Below are 24,802 nucleotides of genomic sequence, written 5' to 3' on the forward strand. Positions count from 1 at the left end.
TAAATTAAAATTACTAATATTAATATATCAAATTTAAATTTTTCATTAAAGTTAATTATTTATTAGTAACGCTCGTTACGTTACACCTGTGAAGTCTGAAAAAAATAATAATCAATCAATTAAATGGTTATATATTTGTCAGAAAATATGTAAAAGAAACCAAGTTTGTTTATTAAATTCTATAGAAAAACGTATTATAATCGTTCACAATTATTTTTCTCTTTGTCTTTGCCCTTTTGCACCCAATTTTTTTTAACCCTTTTTTTTCAAGTTTTTCTCACACAAACGTATGATATTACTTACTTTTCTGACTAGCTTATTATTTATTTCTTATTTTTCGATTAAAATTTCAATTTACTGAAGTCCCCTAACCTCCAAAGTCAGTTTTAAAGGGTAAATTAAACATCAGGGAGTGTTTTCTAATTAATTAGAAATTAAAGGGAAAATAAACCATTTTCTAAGAGAAATATATATTACTTTCATTGACAGTTTTCCCTTTAAATTGATTGGCATATATCTTTAGTCTAATTGGGTTTAAAAAAAAATAAAATAAAAACCAGTTAAGCTCTAATGATATATCAAACATTCAATATTAATATTCTGATCATCTATCGAACAACTGATATGCCTTTTAATTTTTTTTACATTTATAAATTCCCTAACAAAACGCTTCTTTTAATTATGTATTTTTATTTATTTATTTATTTTATTTTATTTTTATTATTTTTTTTTTCAATTATAAATTGGTGTGCGAGTTCCAAGTTGTGGCGAAGTTTAATTAAAAGGGGTGTGCAATTTTGAGAGTTATTATTCGCCTGTTATGAATCGATTAATCGATTAGACGCGTCGAATTTGAAATTTTGGTAATCGTCCATTATACAAAGAAGAAACTTTCGAATACTTATTTTAGTAAACAATATATGAAAAATAAATAATCGATTAATCGGAAATGGTTCGATTTTAATCGATTAATCGGATATGGTTCGATTTTAATCGATACATTTTTGACTATTCGAAACATTCCATTAATCGAATCGGGTTTCGCACACCCTCAAATAAAAAAAAAAATTTTAATCGATTAATAGCCAATTTTAATCGAAAATGAAACAAACCCAATTTTTAATCGATTATTAAGCAAACCGCTTAAAACTATAACTCGCATCACCCCCTATTATTAACGACTCTACCCCTTCAAGTAAGTTTAATATTAAGTTTTTGTTTTATATCGAACTTGGTAGAAAACCTTTTTTAAGCTAATTTTCGTATGGTTTTTTTTTATAGATTTCTTTTATCATTATATTATATAAATATGAAAAATTAAATCAAATCTGAAATTAGTTGCGTTTTTATTGCATTGTTTTTAAAAATTTAGCCCGTCGTAGGTTAATTAGTTCTCTATAACGCGACATGTTTGAGATTCCTAAACTGGTTTTGTTTGTTTGTTTGTTTTTGCATTATAGGAACCGTCAGACAACTTAGTTTCTTAATTAAGTTGATTCAGTTTAAATAAAACAAACCCTAATTAAATTAAAATCAATCTATATTAGGCCTTAATTAAATATAATACTATATTAAGCCAATTTAAATCTCGTAGTACTAAATGCCATTGCAATAGGGACTTGGCAATTCGGGCTAAACTCCGCCCCCAGCGCCATTATGGTATGTTTTTTTAACAGAATGAAAGCTATATAAGCCCCTCCTCCTGGTATTTTTTTTTAGCACTAGTGGAAGGTAGCCTGACGGTGCATGACGTAGTACTGCCAAGTCCCTATTTTGGATTGTTCTTAATAAATACAATTTGTTTTTTTGAATAAATATAAAGAAATGGCAGATATTTACTAGAGTCTATGAGAAAAGAATATGGGCTGCTAATACTCAATAAGTTAAAACACCGGGGGTTAAAGGTTGAGCTAGCTACGGGATCACTTGATTCCCAAGTTAATTTTAATCATAATTAAATAATTAATACGTAAGGGTGATATGCGTGTTTTAAATTTCATATTACTTCCGTTCGTTAACTTTAACGAAAATAAAAACTAAGAAGTTACGTTAACGGAGTTTAGAACGTATAAAGGGGAATTTTTAGGTACTTTAACCGTACCGATGTATGTGTTGTGTAAGAATGTTAAAAATTGTCATTTTTAGAAAAGTCTGGTTTCAACCAGCCAAGAGATGAACATGGAAAAGTTGACCCCCGCAAATATCCCAAGTATTAGAAACAATGAGGCCATCATTCCAGCATAAGGAGCGTGCTGAGGTGCTACGCACCTTTTAAAATAACGCAAAAAGACAGAACATAAGGGCTCAAGTTTTAGGCCAAATAAGCCTAACAAGTTATTTCCAAACAATAGAGTAGTGTCGGTAGAGAGGGGAGTAGACTGTTTATCCCTCCCTCGGCGCGCTTTTGTAAGAGGGGATACTGTACGCGCCTGGTAGGGGGGAAGACACTGAGCTAAGATATAGAATAGAGTAATGTTAGTTCTACGTATGCAAACGTCATACCCTTCTATCTCTTAGCTAAGTGTCATCCCCCTTACCAGGCGCGTACAGTATCCCCTCTTACAAAAGCGCGCCTAGAGGGAGGGATACACAGTCTACTCCCCCCTCTACCGACACTACTCTATGGTATGACGTTTGCATAGTAGAACTGACATTACTCCATATGCAAATTTTCTGAACCAGGAATACATAGAGTTCCTCTACCACGAAACAAATTTCTAACTCCGGAGAAAATCCTAAATTAAATTCAAATGTGGAGAGGGCAGACGAACTATACTCAAGAATAGCTCCTCCCCTTACCAGCAAAATGGCGGAGAACTTTACAGAACGCGGGAAAACACCCGATTGGCTAAAGAAGATTTCCCTCCCCCCTTTGGCGGGTCACTATTGTCGCTGAAGGTCGCTAAGTTTTGCGAAATTCTGGTTAAAGTACTTACTTGGGTGCGTACATCATGGCTAACGAACTAAAGTAGCCGCTGGTCAATCCTAAGAAGGCCCCTACGCCGATGAAGGCCCAATCTTGGTCGATGAGAACGGGAAGTACTCTTTTATCAGGATTATAATTACACAGCATGAAAAATGGGATCAACAAAGCTCGTAGCAACACAGGCAACCACAGAAATCTCGGACCCGGCTTTAAAAATCATGTTCATAATTAATTTAATTACTTCCAGAGAAGCGCAGTACTGATCGCGACGTTAAAAACTAAAGGTCACTCAAGTCGCGATATTGTCGCAAATATTACTATTTTTCCCGTCCCCTTCATAAATATAAAGTCCATGGCTAAAATGTTTTGCGCAACCGCACTTGACAAAATCCTTCTTAGCGCGCCATTTGAATTAAATATAAAAACTTACAAATCGGATCCAGTTGGGGAAAATGTTGCCGATCATGGCAAACAAGTTAAAATTGAGGAAGCAAGCGACTGAAGTAAAGTATTTGGCTGATACATAAATAAAAAAATATTAAAAACATCGTAATAATTAGGCCTATAACGAGAAAGTATGAAAAACCTACGGGTTAAGATAAAATTGCTATCAAACGCGACAACATTGGCTTGCACTGCCGGAAATATGGACAGAGTGACGAAAAATATGAAAAATACATTGAAACACTGAGGCCAAGTCTAAGAGAGTATAGAAAAAGGGTGTTAGGTTTCGTAGGTAAGGGACAAATGACTGATGAAAATGGATTAGGGATAAGATCTACCTTTTTAAAGATCTTCCAGTAAGGAGGTCTGCCTGAGTGTCCCTGACTTCCGCCGGAAATAGCGGCCTTTTTCGCTAAGCGGTGATAATAGCGATAATATCTCTATTTCATTTAAAAAAAAAATAAATACATCGCAACCCACGGTATAACTTCCTTCTATCATTGTTAAATAATGACGGACAGACGAAGAAAAAAACCGGTACTAACCGAGAACGGAAGCGCGAAATAAGTGTCGAAACAAGTGAGCAAGAAGAATAGGGCCGTCAAAAAATAGTAAATAGCGGCTGTCCGAAGATTAGGCGACGCTAAAATGGTCACGAACAAGAAATGTCAAGTTAGGCTTAACGTTTATGCAGTCGCAAATTGGCGTGTGTGTGTGTCCCGCAACACTTTATACTGGACATTTAGGCTTAAAGGGACTCCATTTTGGTCACGTGCGCAAAGTTTTGGTTGTTTCGGAGTCCCTTTTAAGCAAACTATGTATAGATATTTTCCGTTAAGCCTATTTTGGTCTACTTACCGAAAATGGTAAAAATGTTAATGGAGGAAGTTATAACTCCACTAATGTTCTATTCAATTAAAAGTTTTTCAAAAATCAAGTTATTACACGCGAGTTCAAATGAATTGGTTTGGAAAATATATTGACTTACGGCTCCAAATATAATCGCGTTCGTATATCGCATTGGTAATTTAGCCGCCAAACCAAATATACTACTTTGGTAAACTCCCGATGCCACTAAAGGTTGGTTATAAAGAATGTGTTTCAAGAATTAATTTAGACTCCGAGTGTTGCCATTTTGAAAGTAAGTGGGTTTAAATGAAAAATGAATAAAATTAAGCTTACTATTTAGAATTGCCACACTTGCCAATGTGACGTAGAAGAAAATTCCCGCCCCTAGATTTAGACGGAAACAGTTAATTTATAAAAAAAAAAAATCAAAAAAATAACGCGTTTGACGTACAGGACGCGGTATCGATCATGGCGAGAACAACGGTGAGAATGAAGATGACCACTTCCACTAAAATGCTAGTGACGATGCGAAAAGTGACATTCCCACCCCTGCAAATAGATGAAACTTGGTTTAAATTAATTAATAGTAATTACCATCCCGATTAGAACGTTTTTAATATAATGCCATTTTATTATATCATAAGTTTATAAGATATGTTCCACAAGTATGACACTTCCTATTCTTTGTAATGCTATTGAGAGACTTATAACGACGCGAGAATTGACTACACTCGGTTTTGCACTCCATCTCTCTATTTAATCTGCACACCAAGACTTTGGCAGGGGTTCACCAAACTTCGCTTTACGAGAATCTATGACCTACGTCACTTCGTGACAAGCTCCAGTTTGTAACTTATGGGGAACATATCGGTATGAACTTATGGCTGTACAGGTCTATGAACTAACCCAATTTGGACGAATAAGTTGAGTGCGTTACAAATGACATTTGGTAATTGGGAAGCCATTCCAACATACGACAAGAAGTTCTTGCTGTAATTCTCCGTTGCACCATCGGTACTATTAACCGCCAGTTTATACTCAACGAAATACTGAACAAGAAAAATTAACATTTCGTAATATTAGAAGCCGCGTATGGTATTCTAATCATAATACCACCACACATCATATATTAACAAATTAAACCCTAAAAATGGCGCAAAAGCCTTCGGTTATAGTGTTCGAAAAATCGCAGTTTCGATAGACTGATCGGGGGGCTCTCGGAGTGCTCTGAAATGTTTTGTATGTTCCATTTGGGAAATCGAGATTGCCTCTCCCTCAGATTCACGCCGGTTTGCCGAGCGATCCGTATACTGATCTGTATATTTCGACAGATCAACTCGGAGCGGATATCGGGTCGAGCGCGAGACGAAAGGAAACTGAAAATTCGAGAAAAGAGCCGATATAGGTCTAGCAATGGATCACGCAAAATTTCTCCGAGCGCTGCGAGAGTGACCCGAACAGTCCAACAGAATTCGCTATAAGTTGAATAACGAATAGATTTAGTTTTAGAAGTAAGAACGGAGAACAGAGTAATCTGGGCGCGCGTCAAAGTCCCGGACCCCCTTCCTCGGGACGGGGAAGGGGGTATGAAAGAAGGGGTGGGTCATAGCGACAGAGGTAAAAAAATTTGGGTATTTTTCGCCGTCCCCATCAGAAACGTCATCAAAACGCATTTAAACTTTTCGTTACGTGTTGGAGGGAGGGGCTCTATGCTGGGCTGAAGTAAATACTAACCGTTCTCCATTCCTACTTCTAAAATTAAATCTATCCCTGGTAGAATAAAACTACCCCATAGAAACTATTGGCCTCAAATATCTCAACCATATTGTATACTTCAGTTAATGGATATTTTCCCAAATATTTGTTTTTCAGTAACAATCCTCTTGATGATAATTCCCCTCTTAGGAACAATATGTTAGTTCTAAGCTAAACCATACGCGCTCCAGATCACGTTCTGAACGGTGTTTTATTTTAATAAAATGCTGAGCTCGACCGAAAAATAAATCAGGCATAAAGCCAAGTCACTCACTACATTACTCCTACGTCGAATAAAAGCGTACCAATATGTAGAATGTTAACCTAGCTATAATAAGATTTGCCAAATTCGATGTGCTAAAACATAGACGTTACATCAAAAGCCAAACGAAATGGCGCTTGTTATACAGATCGTATAGACGATGCGGTATTGCGATCAGTCTGGGAAATAAGGATATTTTTTAAACTAGTCCTTGGGACCAGTGACCCCCTAGGGTCTGAAATAATAATAAACTGGTCTCCTGACTGGTCCCAGGCTTTGTTCTCTTATAGATTTGCAATTAATAAACTGGTCCCGAGGACCAGTAAGCCCCACTTTTTGAATTAAAAAACTAGTCCAAGCAATTAATAAACTGGTTTTGGACCAGAGGAAGTGTGCTATTTCCCAGACTGATTGCGATGTCGAAGAAAAGGTTGCCACGGACTTTTTATTTCAAAATTCCCTGACTTTTCCAGGTTTTCCCTGACCATCTAAAGTCAATTTTCAAACTTACACAAACAGAAAAGTAAGAATGCAGTCTTTAAAAATTCCTTATTTATCATCAGCTTTGTACTTACAATTATGCTAATTTTATCACAGTTTTTAATTGAAACCACTATTTAGTAGTTAATAAAACTTCATTAGGAACTATCAGAAACGGTTAATGTAGGCCTATAAGACGTTATCATTGTCCCATATTTTAGCTGGTGTGCCTAGTTGGCCGTGACTACACATTTTCTCAAGTCGATATGCAACGGAAATTCCCTGACTTTTTTACACCCTTTTTCAAATCCCCCGACTTTTTAAACCCTTTTTCAAAATCCCCGACTTTTTAAACCCTTTTTCAAAATCCCCGACTTTTTAAACCCTTTTTCAAAATCCCCGACATTTTAAACCCTTTTTCAAAATCCCCGACATTTTACACCCTTTTTCAAATTCCCTGACTTTTCCAGGTACTGTGGCAACCCTGATAGAGCATTCCAGTATATACTTGCAGAGAAACTAACACACAGGCGGGATACCGTCCAACTAGATTCTCCCACGCGCCCTTCAAAATGAGCCCTTAAACTATTCATTTGAAGGTCCCAAACTTAAGTTACGACTATTTTAAGAAAAGTGTTCCAAATTAGAGCTGTTCCAAGTTAGGGCACCTTACCCTAATTAAACCAGGAAATCGTATTCCATTCGGGGCAAAGAACGATAAAGCGAATATTATAGGGACAAAACACTACAAAAACAGAATCCCTTATATAAACTTTTAATATTGTGTACTGTACAAGTACACCGCCCACCGTGAGACCGAAATTCTACTTCGCGCTTTTACAATTTAAAAAGCAGCTAATCAAACAAGTTGATGTATATAATTAGTCTTAACTATTCGCAAATATAAAATAAAATTTCAATATTACTGAATTGGCATTGATGAACATGTTCCAAGGCATTAGAGTCCCGATTCCATGAAGCATCAGGATCAAATAGACCACGTTACATCTGCAAAAAAAAAGAAGAAAAAAAATTTAAATTATATCACAAAGTTTCAACTTTGATGGACACCAGTTCTCCATTAAAAAACAAACACACCATAATGCACTTATTCTAAATAGCGCTGTTAAATCTCTCAAAATGTTAAATAACGCAGCAGTATATAAAACACTTTCTTTATTGCGTCTGCATGGAAATAACTGTTTAAAAAAATAAACTAAAAAAAAAAAACTTTCTGAAACATCAAAGATTGTTTAGTTTATGACACTTCTTGAGAGTAAAACACGGAGCGACGCGATGATACTTTAAACTTTGCACCCCTTTAAACAGATTTAGGAAAATTCCGAAAGTCCCAAAAATAACATTAAGTTAAGTTCAATGACCTCATAGCTGGCCCCGACCAAAAAAAAAGGTTGCGTAATAACGTAATGGGCCACATGCCGAGCAAATGATAATGACAATGCGCTCAATTTTGGCAGAAGTCCATAATTTGGAATATGCAATATTCTCGTCCGCCTAAAACAGTACGCTAACTAGCCCATTACAGCCCAAAGAGGACAAATTTTCATTGGCTGAACAATTACGTGACCCAGGATTGGTCAAAAGACCGGTTTGTAAAGTGGTTGACCATTGCTAAGTTCAAGATGATGATGGCCTTTCTTTAACCTTTCGAATGCCGATACATCGTAAAAACTGAGCACTACCACACGCGTGGGGTTAATGACGAGTTACCATATCCTAAAAATGGTTCCTAAGAGGGTCCGGTGAATTAATGGTAGCCAATTAAGCCCCGTTAAGGCACGTGGCCGGACTATTTAAAAGCCTGGATAGTAAGATCCGTGGAGGGTAAACTTACCTATCGATGGGCGGTTTTCTAACAGGTTCCGTCGAGGCAATGCCATCGCCTGCCTCGTGACTTTCAATGGGTTTATAACCCACTTTGGACCCTGGACTGGCCCCGGGTCGAAAGGACACGCGCGGAGAGCCATTTATATTCAACTCCTCCATGGAAGCCAATGGAATACGATCTTGGGCCTTGGCTAATGTCGTCATGCTCCTCGTGTAACCGTTGTCTTAGACCCAACCGCCATAACACATCCACGAGGTGTAAAAGAAATGATTTTCCCGGAAAAATAAACTCCGACACGCGCCGTCGTCCGACACTCCGCGTCGTGTTTTGGGGTCTCTTTTTATCTTCCAGTCGGCAGGAGGGAAATTCTTAAGGTCAACGGGTCAGTTGGCGCGCGCGCCTTAGCTCTTTTTTTCTCCTCGGAGGAGTGCGAAAGATGCGCGCACTATCAAAACCTTACATCCATACGGGGGTGAGAAGCCGAAATTTGGTGGCTAGGCTTAGAGAAACGCGTCCATTACTGCGGAAACTGAGGATCTGGTGGGATCCTCTCGGAGGAGAGCTAGAACTACGCCAGACTCGCGAAGGGTAGAGAAGAGAAGAGAAGAGAAACGCAAAAATCAATGTCTAGTTCCCGTTAGCGTGTACGTTAAAAGCTGGCTGGCTAGCTGTGTGCAGCTCTCTGGCGCTGCTCTGCTGGAGGCTTTTACAGCTTGGAATAGAAAAGAGACTATGGAAGAGGGATTTTTCCCAACCAATCAGAATAGTCCTCCGTTTTTTAAGGCACGCGCTAGGATTTTTATGTTAGGGTTATAGAAGAAAATAATACTTCTCTTCCATAGAAGTGTTCCTCGAATGTAGGCCATTCGTATACCAACATCGGAACACCGCGGCAAATTACGAGAAAAAAAAAACCAAACTGACATTATTATTATTCCACGCGCGGACGTTTACATTAATTTTTTTCTCTCCCAAACCAAAGAGCGTGCTACGAATCTCTACACCTTGCCAATTTTGTGCACTCGTAATTTAAGGCGTACGTACAAAATGTTAAACGTCAAGAAATACCAAATATTCAAGAACGTTGTTTAAACCATAAGTTTATAAGTGATATGTTCCAAAAGAATGACACTACCTATACTTCGTAATGCTAGAGACTTACTGAGAGCTAGTTCGAGAACGACGGAAGCGAGAATTGAAGTCCTATACACTCGGTTAATTTTACAGTCCATCTTCCTATTTAGTCTGTACTAACTCATTGACAGCGCCTCACGAGGCGTCGCTTTACGAGAATCTATGACCTACGTCACTTCATGACAGGCTCTCAGTAACCAGTGACAAACCTATTTAACATATCTTATGAACTTATGGTTCAGGGCCATTATTAAGTCGCGTGGTATTACTAGTTCTCAGTTTTCACAGAAATATGATATGATTAGATAAAACAGAAGCGAATTTCTTAAAAATCAAGAACCCATTTACTACCAAAGAACGTCCAAAAATCGAATTGGGTTGTCCAATGTTTATTCATAATTTATTCTCTTAAATCAACGCCATCTTGGCAAGCGTAACGACCCAGCATACGCGCATATGGAAACCTAATCCATACGTTATCAGCAGGTCTTTGCGGAGTCTTATCCATGCACCGAAGCCAAACAAATACAGTTATGACTAATTTAATCCTCGGTGGTTCCCAAACAATTACTTTGCGATTTGGTCAGAGTGAAGTATAACAGATTCTAGGAGTATCGCTTTACCATTAAGGGGACTAGCACCTTTCTTAAACACTATAATAGCCTTCTGGTAGACACGGATTTTTTTTTTCTCTCTCTATGGATCGCCTGTTATGCTAGCAGTCTTTTCCCTGCCGTTGCTGAGCCAGAGTTTTGGATGTTGAAGATGAATTCCTCCCTTTCTGCCATCACCGAGCTTATCCAACGCCTTTCTATAACCCTCTTGGACATCTCTAAGGTCTGAAGACATTATACGAATCTTATAGAGACACAGTTCCGTGGCTTTAACGCGCCATTGAAGCGCGACGTATAAAATGTACAGCAACGTGGATATCAACCATGGGCCATGCATCTTAATAGCTCATAAGGAGGTTACAAGATGTAGGCCTACAAAGTCGCGTATCAGAGTTCATTCGAAATTTAAAAAAGAGTAATAAAAAACAATTTCCCTAATATTTAAAGAGTATTTCCATGAATTTATTCGTGTTCCATGTGTTATTGAAGTTGTCTTTATAATCTAAAATACTCCGATTGCAATTTAAAACGAAGTAAAACATTTTGAGTTTATTAACGTCGTAAATTTTTCCATTTTCAAAATTGGATATTATAGAAATTATAAAAATGGTAGGAAACCGTTTAACAATGGGAAATGAGTACCCATTATGTTGTTTACAATGGGAGCATTTTATTTTATAGTAAAATAAATTCAATCTTTCGGGTTTATTTAAGTAGACTTTTTTTAAAAAAAATTTTTGTCATACTATAAACTCAAAACTCTAAATGGGGTTTATAGTATTTTCAGCTTGGATACTCAAGCATCAAAAAAGCGGGAGGCAAATTTAACGTTTTTTTTTTCGTATAAATAAAATGAAAAACTAGGCTTAACCTTTTCTAAAACACCTGACTGTATTAACGTCCTAAAAAAAGGTTTTTGTTTCCAGTCCACATTTCCCTTCTCCACTCATGGAGCCGAGGGGCAAATCACTCACGGTACTTCGAGAAGGATTATGTGGTAATTTAATTTTTAAAACGCTGTAACTCTTGTCTGATTACAACGTGAACGGTGTGCACTAATCTAAAAGTGATTAGCCCCTCGCACGCAGCTTCCTGAAAACCCCACAGGGATGGCAAAATTGCATTTAAAATCAATTTCGTATTGAAATTCGATTTATTTTTTTTAGTTCTTCATTCCCTCTCTATTTTTTTCCACCAACTGCGCTGATGGGTCGAAGTTCGGCTTGGCTTTAATAACAGGGATCATTGGCTAAATGGTTTAGGTTGATTTCGAATTTTTATTTGCTTAAAATATAGTAGATCGATCGATAGTGATTAAAGTATAGTCATTTTCCCATAGTGTTTTTTAATAGTTTTATAATTTTTTTTTCGAGAATTGTTTTTGGATTAAAAAAACAATGGTTAAAAATTTTAGGAATAATAGGAGAAAAGTCTAAAAATTATAGGAATAATAGGAGAAAAGTCTAAAAATTATAGGAATAATAGGAGAAAAGTCTAAAAATTATAGGGAATATAGGAGAAAAGTCTAAAAATTATAGGAATAATAGGACAAAAGTCTAAAAATTATAGGAAATATAGGAGAAAAAATAAAAAAGCATAAAAATTCCAGAAATATAGGAGAAAAAATAAAAAAGTATAAAAAATATAGGAAATATAGGAGAAAAAATAAAAAAGTATAAAAATTCCAGAAATATAGGATTTCATTGGATAAAATTATGGGACATTATAGGATCACTTATGAGCGACAAATTTTATTATTCTAAAGTAAATAATAAACTCATTTTGATTGAACTCTTCATACTCCCTTTATTTCATGCATGAACCATGAAGAGTAATGGGTAAACCATTTTAGTTCAGTAACTATGACTTTATCCGAGTTTTAGAGGGTTTCGCTAGTAAGAGTTGGCAGTTGGGAAAAAAAATCGGGATGACATCGAATTGCGCTTTGCCATCTCTATCTGTACCCCCACTCCCACACCCTCTTCCTCCCTCTCTCTAACATTTCAGCATCTATACTCCGAGCACATTAAACTTGACTATTGTAAAGATGGTTAAAGATACATTGGTTTAGCATTGGTTTTAGTGAAATCCGATACTATTGGACAAGGAAGGTAACGTGTTAGCGAATTGAACACCTGCTCTCTTACACGTCACTACTACACGATCGGTTAATATCTGGGGTATATACGCGTACTGCAGTATATGGATGGCTATATTAACCTCCGTTGGAACACACTATTTTCAATTGCGAATGAATATGATGGAAACTGAGCAGTATTAACGGTTAGGGTTTCCACCATGGTTACCACGAAATTTTCAGATTTCAATTCCCTATGTTTTCCCAGTGCTTTTCCCATACCTTTTCCCAGTGCTTTTCCAATATATTTTCCCAGTGCTTTTCCAATATATTTTCCCAGTGCTTTTCCCCTATCTTTTCCCAGTGCTTTTCCAATATATTTTCCCAGTGCTTTTCCAATATATTTTCCCAGTGCTTTTCCCCTATCTTTTCCCAGTGCTTTTCCCCTATCTTTTCCCAGTGCTTTTCCAATATCTTTTCCCAGTGCTTTTCCAATATCTTTTCCCAGTGCTTTTCCAATATCTTTTCCCAGTGCTTTTCCAATATCTTTTCCCAGTGCTTTTCCAATATCTTTTCCCAGTGCTTTTCCAATATCTTTTCCCAGTGCTTCTCCCCTATCTTTTCCCATACCTTTTCTTACGATTTTCCCAAACGTTCTTAGGCCCAATTCTTATTGTTCTAGACATAAGAACTTACAAGTTGTCATATAAATATTTAAACATTTTCGTTTAAATGTTTAATCTCTACGAGTCAAAAATATTCTAACAAACATTTACATGTTAAACTGAACTTTTTGTTCAACAGATGTCAGTGTTAAATAAATTTTAGTGGCAAATACGAATAATATCAACTACAACTGTTTTGTATAAAAGGTGAACATTGTCATGACAACTATGTTATGGTATACGCGTGATGTAAATCATTTTCTTGGAAATGAATTAGGGGGCTTCGCCACTCGGTCGTGTGTCTCGAGATTCGAGGGGTAGGACGAAAATTATGACCATCACTTACCTAACAACCATCGCTGTAGACAAAGGTTCATAGACAAAAACAAAAAGTGCACTTCGTAGTAACACAGTTCCCCTTTGACTGTAGACGCCATGTAAAAATGAGACGCAAATGACCCTCAATATTCTTAGAGGTAAATGGGGGAGGGGGGTTTCTCATATTACACGGCACGAGCAAGGTTCAATGAAGTATACTTTTTGTTTGTTCTATCAACTTTTGCTATAACTTGGGAACATGATTTGAAAATGAAATGTTGGGCAATTTTCCTTCCCCTCTTACGCGTGTATACAAATAACGACACGGAATTAACTCTTACGGGATCGTTAGCTACACCTTTAAGCGACCGCCAACGAATGATTTCCTGAATAAAAATTTCTCACGCTCTTTACGCGCGTGTAGTTATAGTTCCAGTTAGATTATATTACGCTTAAGAATTGATTTTTTTTTTTCTGTTACAGTTACGCCTTTTATGGTTGAAACTAGACTTTCGGGTAGCAGTTTTAGCCTTTAGCTTGATCGCTGGTTTTTCCCGAAATTATAATTGCTTAACATTTGCTTATATATACAGGGTGTTTCTAATAAGTCTGCCATAAAGTAAGGGGGATGTTCTTTGAGTCGAAAATGTTACTTCTATGACATTTTGCACTAAGGGCCACTGTTTTCGAGTTAAGTTTTGGGTATTTTAGGGATGACACCTTAATTAATAGAAATCATTGTATTTCAGTTTCTTAATTAATAAATGTTATGGGTCATCCGTAAAATACTGCATCCAATCTTAACTTGAAAACAATGGTCCAAAGAACATCCCCTTAATTTATGCCAGACTTATAAGAAACACCCTGTATAGTTTTCAGACGAGGGTTCATACCATTTACGCCATGGAAGGAAGCCATAGCTACTTGGAGCACAACTGTTTCCTCAAATTTCACAAATGTCTCGCAATTACCGTTGCGATGTACCCATAGTGAATGCCATCTTCTAACAAAGACACGCCAATAGCTTATGGCCGCGCCCATGGAAATGTCCGGCCCTCTCTTACAGACAGTTAGCAAATTTACATGGCTTTCTAAAATCAATCACGCCAACCGTAGTAATGTAAATGAAGCGACAATTTCCCAATCATTCAATAGGTATTCTAATTGCATCACGCGAAACGTGTATACAGAGTAGGTGATTAAAGACAATGACTGACCTATCAATCGGTGGTTTATCTGATATGTCATCGTCCTCGTTATTGGCGGGTGTCGCTTTTGGTCCGGCACTTCGAACGTTGCGAAAATTGAGCTCGTCGTGAGGGGCATTCCTCGATTCCCAACCAGGGGCCAACTTGACGGGTCCCGGGTCCCCGCGTCGGAGAGTCGGTGGTGTAGAACGCAACAAGGCTTCCCTCTGATCCATGTGTCCCACACCTAAATCTGCAAAACATTAAAAACAAAACTAATTATTTAAGATAAATAGCGCTCCTTAAAAAATACAATGAAACAGAGAAATATTTCCAAGTCCAAAGTTTTTCTTTTTCTTTGTCATTTTAAGGCAAATTCCAGGATCTTTTTCCTGATTTGTGCCAAACCGGGAATTCCAGGGTTAGCACAAAAATATCCTGGAATTCCAAAGGAATTTTAACAAGGAAATGCGAACTTTTTAGAAAAAAAACTTTTTATTTTCTTTTATTTTGATAATTCATCTTGCTATAGAATCTATCACTGATAAATCGTCAATAAACCAACGTTTGTCAGCTTGCCTGGTAATCTTATTCCTTAAATTTAACTTCGAGTGATGGGAATAAAACGCTAACATAATCGTGATCATGATGAAACTACGCGAAGAAAAGGACAAGAAAAAGGAAAAGGCTCGCAAAGCATTCTGGGATAGATGGATGGATGAATCCCTGATCCATTTCGGTCCGGAATCTTAAACATTTTTTTTTCCGCCCGCGATAAAAAAATCACTCCCGCCTTTTCCATGTCCTAGGAAAAGTGGTCACTCGTTATATATCCTTCACTTTCCTTACTAGTTTGTCTCCAAGGCGCCCCATGTAATGGCAATGTAATTACTAGAGCCACCTGTAAAATCTCCACTCACCCGCGAGCTGACATCCGGACGTAACTCTGCTTATTAATGAGTTTCTAAGATGGTCTATAATAATCGAAGACAATAACTTAGGGCAAATTCCGTGTAAGAGAATGAAACAGTGCACGTAGAACGCTTCAACGTATAATATGAATTTATTCATAAACACGAATAAGGATTCGTAAGCCTATCCAAGGTAAGATCGCTGCTGACATAAAGGGGCTTGTCTTTATCCATCGCAGCCAATCAGGAGGTAAGGCGAATTGACGTTAGAGGTTGATAGGATAAATGATTTAAATTCCAGACCTTTCTGACAGTGAAGGCATCAGTTCTATATTCATGCGAATATGAATATTCACGTAATCAGGAGGTAAGACCAATTGACGTTAGAGGTTTAGGATAAATGATTTAAATTCCAGCGTTTTCAGACACTCAGTGAAGGAAAAAGTGAATATTCACGTAAGCGTTTATTCAATGGCCATATAATAGGCTAGATTTCAGAGAGCCTACCACTGCCTAAGTACTACTACAACTCTTCCAGAGACGTGTACAGCACAAAGCGGGGTAATTGTAACATGATTCTTCCCAACATCAGAACATTTGCAACAAGGTTACTAAAAAGATTCATAGTTCCCTCATTCCGATCACTTCTTAAACGTAACTTCACTTGATTGGTGTGGTGCTACTACCCCTTTAACTTTGAAATTTTTTTGTCTAAATACACTTCCTTTGTTCTTGGTAACGTCATCAACATCCTTCAAAATATTAAGTTCCTTACTAATTACTTCCGATTAGAAATTCGCATTAAGAACGTTCGATATTATTACGTTCAATAAATGAAAATTAAAGAGTCCAGACGTTACTGAGACGGCCTGAACCATTTTAGAAAAAGAAAAAAATCCCTTGAGCAAAGTTTGCGACTAATTTTGTTCGACTTAGTAGCGACAGACTCGTCAAAGTTTGGCATTTTATCAAAAAAATATTAAAAGATGTTGGGGGAAGCAGACGTCATTAAAATACGGCCATTAAAGGACCCGAACGCACCCGAAAGAGAGAGGCAAGGATATGCCCGACATCTCGTTGAAAAAGAAAGGACAGAAAAGTCTTCCTGCATAGGCACACCGTGACCGTCCTTCCACGATTGACGAGGTCTTTTTATTTCACTCTGGGGAGTGCACTAGAGCCATGAAGTTGTTAACATTGGTTGGAACGCCGAATATGCCCATGTACCCGGAATTAGCCCAGGAAAGAGACAGGAGTTATTTGGCCAACTTTTCTTTCTTTCTTTCTTTTTGTTTTTTACTCCTTTTTTATATAAATCCGGGAAAGATTGGGGGGACAGTTCATTTCGCGCAGCAATGGTTTAGATGTTTCTACAAAATGTATTTTCGGAAGGATTTTTTTTATACATACAAACTACGAAATTAATTAAGTAGATAGCTTTCTACACTATGCCATGGCAAAGGAGAAAGCAGAGAATTATTATTAAAAATGGCTCCTCCTCTTTCCCTCAAAATGGCCGAGCGGGATAGACCATTTTCAAACAGGGCCGAAAATAAAAAAAATTTTATTATAGGACATGTGTCCAGTGACCCTGTTTGACTGGAAAATTTAAAGGACATTGTTCACTGGAGTGTGCAAAAATAGTAAAGCATCTCCATAGTCAAGCTATCAAAACTTCGGAAAATTTATTGGTCAAACTGTCCAGTGACCCCCCTTAGTTTTTAAGAAACTTATGGAACATTTTAAAATTTTATTGGGCAATGTCCAGTGTCCTGTGTTTATTTTCGGCCCTGTTTTCAAAAGGGAGTCCAATGAATCGTCTGCTTGACATAGGGTGGTCAACAAAGATAGGGCATAAAAGTTACCAGTCCTGCCCCAAAGTCATATCTAACGTCTTTCGTTGTACACTTACCAGATGTTTCATCTTCAGAAAACAAGATGATCAAAAACTTTGGAAAAGGATTTATAAAACAGGGCAACTTAGATTATGGCTGAACCCACGCAAATGCCTCTCTATTTTCTATACAAAACACGGTCTAAATAGATTGAAATAACATTGAAATGTTGCGTCTGGGTCCCATATTTTTATTTTTTGCATTTCAATGAATCACCCCTTTTCGCAAGGCAATACGTTTTGAGATGAAAAAGAAATCGACGACTATACATTCGTCTTTACAATCCCCGAATAAAAAAGAATCCCAAATAGCTTTGAACTAAACGACTCCTTTTTAAGGAAGAAAAAAAGAAAAATAGGCGTAAAAACGATAGCCACGTGATTTGGGGGAGCGAAAACAGAAAAGCGATAAATGTCCTCTATTCCAAGAAGGAATAAAAAATTCGAATTCCAACCTTTTCCCTTTTTTTTCTTCAACTTCCTTTTTTTATACCATAGTCTGATCATATTTTACAGAAAAGAAACCTCTTTTTCAGCTTGCCATTGTCAGCGACAATATATTTATTCAAGCGTTCTTTGTATTCACACAAATCTGGTTTGGCCCTAAACATAGAGGATATACAATAGAGGAGTAGACAGTTGATAGAATTCAGATCTAGTTAAATATTTTGGAGCTACTTCCGGCACTCGGTTTCTTGGTAGAAACGTGGGTGTTACCTTTATCTAAATATCACTTCCAACCACCATCGAGGATATATACAGTAAAGTAGACGACGTTTTTCAACCAATAATGATATGTCTTTTATAGAAAGCATCATCCATTTTATAAAAAAACCCGGCCGGAAATGAACGAGATATTCCCTTATGAATTGGTAGGAGCAAAAGTATCTACTCCTCTACTGTATATCCTCTATGCCCTAACACGCTTTCCTCAGTAACTATACTACGCAATACGTAAATACAACGTCATATATTCCCACCACAAAAAAAAAGATTACAAACAGATGCTTCTTGGGTTTTTATTCCGCCTAAATTCTATCATTCTGTTCATCACGCATTTGGGTTAGTAAGACTTAGATGAGACTTATTTCCCTGGGTATCTTCTTATTTACTTGGCCGGTTAAAAAAAAGAAGCGGGAAAACGTGAGAGGCCCTTCAGTAACGAGGTAAGATCACGCGCGCCCATCTATCTCTGTCAAAACAAGGTGCCAAATTGGTCGCGGGTTGATTGGTCCCCGCCAAAACAAACCGCGCGCCTGCATGCATAGCCCATGGCACTCGACCTTTCAAAACCTACTCTATACGAGTCTTCAAACGAGATGTTAGTGAGAAGCGACGGAGACAGTCTTGAGTGCCTTTTACATCATCCAAGGGACAAGAGAGCTAAGACTATTTCGGAACGTATATTGTGGCATACGTATAAAAAACTCTATATATATGATTTAGGCATACATAACCTAATTTTACTACCTAGCAATAGCTAGTCAAGGACAATAGTACTACGAGAAGTTAAAAGAAAGCGTGGATCTTATAAACCCTACAGGGGATAGAAAAACTGGGTGACGCAAAATATTCTACGGTATGAACGAGCAAGAGGAGATTCTAAATTAAATTTCAGAACTCACTGTTTAAACCAAATCTAACGAGACACAAGGAAAACTCACCTAATTCTCCGACTTTCCTCCTCGGGGTAGTACTAGTGGGCATACGCCTCCCCAGGCTATCCAAATGATGCATTGGCAGAGTTTCACTTCGCCCCAAATGATGATACGGTCCAGGATGCTGTTGATGGTGATGAGGCGTCCTAAGGGTCGACATTCTGGGTGACTCTCTGGGATAGGCGATGTCGTCGTCGGCGTACAAGAGCCGTTGCTGTTCCGGTTGCCGGTAACCCTGCGGTTCTAGTACTTGTCTATAACTCTGGTGATGGTCCGGTTGCTCCCGACGATACGAATGGTGTTCTGGTTGCCGATAACCCATAGGCGGCGTTCCCGAGACTTCCCCGTACGGATAAACCGGTCGGTAACGGTTCTGATGGTGAGGGGTTTCCTCCGCGATGTAAGGGTTCCGGTAATGACTCATGACCGCGCTGTGGTGACAATCTTCTTCCTCTTTCTTCGACCACGGGACGCTCCCCGACGACTGGAATGCTTATGGAGGAATGCTGAACCAATGCCCTCCGAGCACATTCGCTCTCAAGAAACGAACATGGTCATGACGTCTAAAGCGACTCGACTCAATCTTGGGTACCAATGCCGTTTTCACTCTGTTAAAAAAGAAAAAAAAAACTAGTTAAATCTACGGTTAGGCAGCGCGAGTTGAAAAGGACGGAAACCCAACCAACCTACGCGTTTAAGATACGATAGTTTAGGTTATCGTCTAGAGGAAGAAATATTTGTAACTATAATATGCCTCAACTTCCACTGTTTATCAATAAATATTTGAATACGAAAAGCGGCAGATTCCATTTTCATTTAGTTTCCAAACAAAGTGTACCTTCCCTAGATTGAAATACCACAATAATGATGCTACGCAAGCACTTAAACAAAGACGCGTTCTTGAATTCCGATTGTAGTTTCCAATTATTTCAAAAGAGAGAGCCAGCGGGTTTAAGGCGATTTCCGGAGAAATTCGTTCGTTCTTGAGAAAAGCGTTGGATGGGGAAGGGATTTTAAAACAAGCGTGACTCAAACACATTCGAAACAAACACTTCCTGATGAGTAATTAAGGAAAGAGAGTCTAGAAAATGAGAATGGCCAAGTGGAGAGAGAGAGAATCGATAAATGAATACTTGTAAATCAAGGAGATTCGAGGAACGGGAAGGATTGTAAAGACGCGAACACAGTTTCCTACTCAATTTGGGTAAATGTATTATATATGCTGACGTATTCATTCCCTCGTAGACCCTGGCCTATTCCCGAGATCATCTTTATACCTTTTAAGGGAACGCTGTTTTAGTTAAATCAAAAATTCCCGGAAGAAAAGGTAAATATTTTCCCAAACTGAATACGAAAGAGAACTCCCTTCTTTCTTCAATGAAGATCGTTATCAAGTGCGAGAAATTAGAGGAGAAAGTGGAAATACCTTTGAACCCCCTTTTCACTATAGTTTCGTGTTGCCATGACAACCGGCAGAGTAAGTCAACTTCTCCTCTGGCGCTATGATCTTCTTTAAAATAAAGGGACTTAAGTTTCCTTAAAACTAACGTTGCCAGTATAGCTCTTAAATAAAGTTATACTTAAACTATACATGATTCCTTGAAAGAACTTCAAAGATTAGGAATGATTATAGATTTAAGAATCTGAATTAATGATCTAGAAGCTTTCTTTAATTATTTAGTCATAAGATTTTTTTTCTCTCTTTCTACCGAAAGAGGTTTTTACAGAAAATGACAATTGTTGAAAAGGGTGGGATACTGTTCCAAAATATTTATTGTAGCGTTTAAGTACACCTTTGGCCACGAACGCGACTTTGAAATGTTGATTGTAAAGGTATTCAATTAGCTTTGAAAATGACATATATATGAAGGTAGATGGAGATTTTGATATTGAAATTATATTAATAATTAAATCTGTCAATACGCGTTTTAGTGAGGTCGAAGTTTGAACTCTCTTTACAAAATCATCAAAGTGCTTTCAAATACGCGGATTAAAACATTTTAATTACGGGATTGTCGTAGTCGCTCTTGCACAGATAATACTGTCAATTTTTAAACAAATGCACATCGGGGGTTAAAGGTCAGGTAAACTCGGAAATGTCAATATTTGAGGATAATAATAAAGGTAGGATAGCAAGAGTTTTTAAGAATTTTTAGTGAATATGAAGTTGGAGAAAATGGGAGGTAGAAAAGCGAATTAGACTCAAAGATGTTTGTTTACAAATGAATATGTGTTGTAAAAACTGAATGATTCTCAACTTATTTTCTAGACATAACTAAAAGTAACCGTTGATTGACTGAAAACACCACCTTGGAGTAATTAAGTAGGAAAGTTTGTTCTTGTTATTAATGTAAATTTCTTTTTAAGAAAATAGTTGCATGGAAATTAATGTTTATAGTTTTGAGAGTTTGACCAAAATTATGCGTGCATTAATCATACTAGTCCTAATTGGAAGAAAAATAAAAATCCTTTAGATGGGGATGAAGGCTTTCGAGCAAATCCAAGACCATAAGCTTATAAGATATGTTCCGTAAGTATTACACAACTTATATTTCGTAATGCTAGTTCTAGAACGAAGCTATACACTCGGTTAATTTTGCACTGTCCATCTTCCTATTTAGTCTGTACTATACCTTTGACAGCGCCTTACCAGACGTCGCTTTACCTCGAATCTATGACCTACGTCACTTTATGACAAGCTCCAGTTTGTAACGAGTGACAAACTTCAGGAACATATTTTATAAACTTACGCAAAGACTTATTTTTCACTCCCACTCGAATTAAGCGTCAAACCATTAACCGATGTTTACTCTCACACCCACTCAGAAACATTATCTACGAGTCTAACTAATTTTTTCGCCTTCGATCAGAGCGTGTTAATTAAGCTAGCACCATGGTCCAAAAAATTTATGTCTTTATAATCCAAAAAACAAAACAAAAACCTCCATTGTTTAGTTTCTTCTCAGGGCAAAAGCTTTACAGTCCAGTTAGTATACGTGACCCCTCAATACCCTTCAGCTTCGGCTTCAACAGCTGTCATTCTGAATATCTTATCTTCTCTTAAGCTTAGCCAAGCTAGCTTTTTTCCCTTGTCTTTTAAAGGATTTAATTAAGTCGAACCAACAGATGTTATTGTTTGGTTTCTTTCGAGGCCCTCTAGCAAACGCCATGGTGAAATTAGCGGTATTACGTATGGCCAGAGGAAATCACGAGTGGGAGTATGGCACAAAGATTTTTGATTGGACGATTTTAGGTCTTCCCTGACTATTTTGAAATGAACATCCCTGACCTTTATAGGTCAAATATTAAAGGAATAGACAAGCCTACTTATTTTTCTCCTTGATATATTTATAAGTAGCGTATGTGCAAAGATGCGGGTTTTATTTTTTAATTACGATTCCAGCTTTTCAATTAAATACCATTAATTAACTTATATGGGCGCCGCCATTGACCCCTGTAATGAAGCTTCTCTGTATGTTGTGTGACGTGTTAGTCCAAACGATGATTGGCTCATCTAAAGAACACACTCCGCCAGTAAGAAGATAGCTCGTTTTACCCGTAGTCTGCTGCTAGAAACGTTCCCTTAAATTTCGTTTTCTGGATCGTCTCACTCTTTTTAAAGTTATATTATTGGCCAACAGAGGGTGAGAAAAAGCATTGGCGCCCTAGAAATTTTCTCCACTAAAATAATAGTCCCCGACCTTTTTGACCCCTACCAGTTCGTATATTCAGTATTAGAGCCTCATACTCTTTCTTAATTTACTCTTGTTACAAGGAAAAATGCCAAAAGGGAATTCTATATTAACTAGCTATAGGCCTAGTTAAGTCTTCGACAGGGCTTCTTTACGATTTGTTTTTTCTTCTTAGTCTTACAGAATCCTAGTATGTTTCTCATCCAATCTCTCCCTTGGTTGGGACCAGAGAAGTTCTTCGAAAAAATGGTTCACAAACGCCTATTCTAAAATGGTATGCATGGTGTCACTCAAAGGCGACCTTAGAATTTATATTAAAGTGGTTCCTCAACCATTTAAATCAAGCGTCCATGGAAGAAATGATAGAATATTTTTACTCTGAACTCCAAACCTTGTTTTTCGAAGAATAATAAGAAGAAAATAAAATGTATTTTGGACGCATCAGAATCTTATTTTTTCAATTAGGGATATGACAAGAACAGAAGGACAACTCGAGTATACATAGAAATTGTGTTCCAAAAGCCTAGGAATTTTTCCAGGAATTCTATTTTGTTTCTGGCTATTTTGCTACTTGTAGTCATACGAGCAAGGGCAAATTAGAAATAACAGAAAGTGCATGAGGCAGTTATTGACCCCAACTCCTCAGACTAGAAGATGACTCGCGTGTGTGAAAAGCACGAGAACGTGGGCAAACCGAACTAGAGCCCTGATTGGCCGACCAGAAACACTATGGAGGGAATGCGTTGAAAACATTATATTAGGGGCTACAGTTGCTTGACTTTCTGTTCCTTCTATTTGCGTTTGGTATAAGGAGTTTTCTACGAAAGCAATTTCCAGAATTTTTGGATTAAGGGTAGGAAAATTTATATTGTACTTCACCTGGTATTTGCGAGCTAGGTTTAATTAAAGTCGCATATGAAATTCTTAATTTTCAGAAGTCCTGACCTAATAATCAAGGTATATAGCCTAAACCGCTTTACCAAAGAAAGCTGAAACTAATTTTGCAATTAATTAAATTGCTCACTAAAACTCTATAGGAGACATTACTATGATGTAGGTCAAAAATATAAATAACCTTAATTACAGAATAACGTCTGTACAATTCAACCGATAAATTGTACTGGGCTTTAGACGCGTCGAAAATGTTCCTTTCAATACTTGAACTAAAAATCTCAATTGTCTACGGATCTTTTGACAGTTGTCCTATTTCTAGAAATATAGCAGTCATCACAGTTTTTTACAGTCACATGCAATAACACTTTAGAACAAGGCAAAAAAAATGGTTAAGACCTAAGCTGTTAAAACCTAAAGTTCAGAACATCGAAAACAGCTTTTCGTGGACCCTCATATATAGTTCAATTATTTTGAGATCAAGTACTATATCTTTTTCCTAAAACGAGCCTATACGTACGGCCGAAGTATAGTTAAAGTGTCCCGTCCGTAAGCTATATAGCTAGGCAATCGTAAAGTCTATTAAGATTAAAGATATAGTCGATATTAAAGTGATAGTAGCAACAAGACTACGTCGAAATTACTGCGTATTTTCTTTTTCTTTTCTTTACTATATGTCCAAGACCAGGGATAGATCTAATTTTAGAAGTAGGAATGGATAACAGAGCAATGTGGGCGCGCGTCAAAGTCCCGGACCCCCTTCCCCGGGACAGGGGGTATGAAAGAAGAGGCGGGTCATAGCGACAGAGGTAAAAAAGGATTACGTATTTTTCGCCGTCCCCGTCAGCAACGTCATCAAAACGTAGATTAAGTGAGCCAATAAGATAATTTAAACTTTCCGTTACGTGTTGGAGGGAGGGGCTCTATACTGGGCTATGAGTTGGACTGTAGTAAAAACTAACCGTTCTCCATTCCTACGTCTAAAATTAAATCTATCCCTGCCAAGACTATATTAGAACCGCAATTTTTTAAAAGATATTTCTGAAAATATAATGGTATTTATATTTATATAGTACTATCACTTTAAGTACCCTTATAAACCTAAGACCCGATATATGCTTCGATGATGGCAAGTACTAAAGAAGAACTCTTTTTCTGTCTTACAAAAAAAAGAAGAGAAAGAAGGAAGTAAAAAT

At 37.4% G+C, this 24,802-nt stretch overlaps 1 protein-coding gene across 1 annotated transcript in view; it reads right to left on the reverse strand.

The window, feature by feature from the left end:
• Positions 1-147: 147 nt before the first annotated feature.
• The window catches only part of Ent2 (Equilibrative nucleoside transporter 2), a 48,236-nt gene continuing 23,581 nt past the window's right edge, over positions 148-24,802 (reverse strand). The window contains exons 2-15 of the mRNA XM_089853226.1: positions 19,030-19,631; positions 14,591-14,813; positions 7,643-7,724; positions 5,126-5,268; positions 4,671-4,768; positions 4,553-4,603; positions 4,359-4,444; positions 4,229-4,277; positions 3,916-4,013; positions 3,709-3,810; positions 3,517-3,625; positions 3,357-3,442; positions 2,937-3,133; positions 148-2,268 (exon numbers count right to left, since the gene is read on the reverse strand). Of these exons, the coding sequence (XP_089709352.1) occupies positions 2,142-2,268; positions 2,937-3,133; positions 3,357-3,442; positions 3,517-3,625; positions 3,709-3,810; positions 3,916-4,013; positions 4,229-4,277; positions 4,359-4,444; positions 4,553-4,603; positions 4,671-4,768; positions 5,126-5,268; positions 7,643-7,724; positions 14,591-14,813; positions 19,030-19,447 (1,869 nt within the window). The 5' untranslated portion in view covers positions 19,448-19,631 and the 3' untranslated portion in view covers positions 148-2,141. The remainder of the gene's footprint in view (positions 2,269-2,936; positions 3,134-3,356; positions 3,443-3,516; positions 3,626-3,708; positions 3,811-3,915; positions 4,014-4,228; positions 4,278-4,358; positions 4,445-4,552; positions 4,604-4,670; positions 4,769-5,125; positions 5,269-7,642; positions 7,725-14,590; positions 14,814-19,029; positions 19,632-24,802) is intronic.

Source organism: Phalangium opilio, unplaced genomic scaffold, assembly GCF_054372755.1.
Source record: "Phalangium opilio isolate 3A_F unplaced genomic scaffold, DU_Popi_V2 ptg000113l_1, whole genome shotgun sequence".
Lineage (NCBI taxonomy): Eukaryota > Metazoa > Arthropoda > Arachnida > Opiliones > Phalangiidae > Phalangium > Phalangium opilio.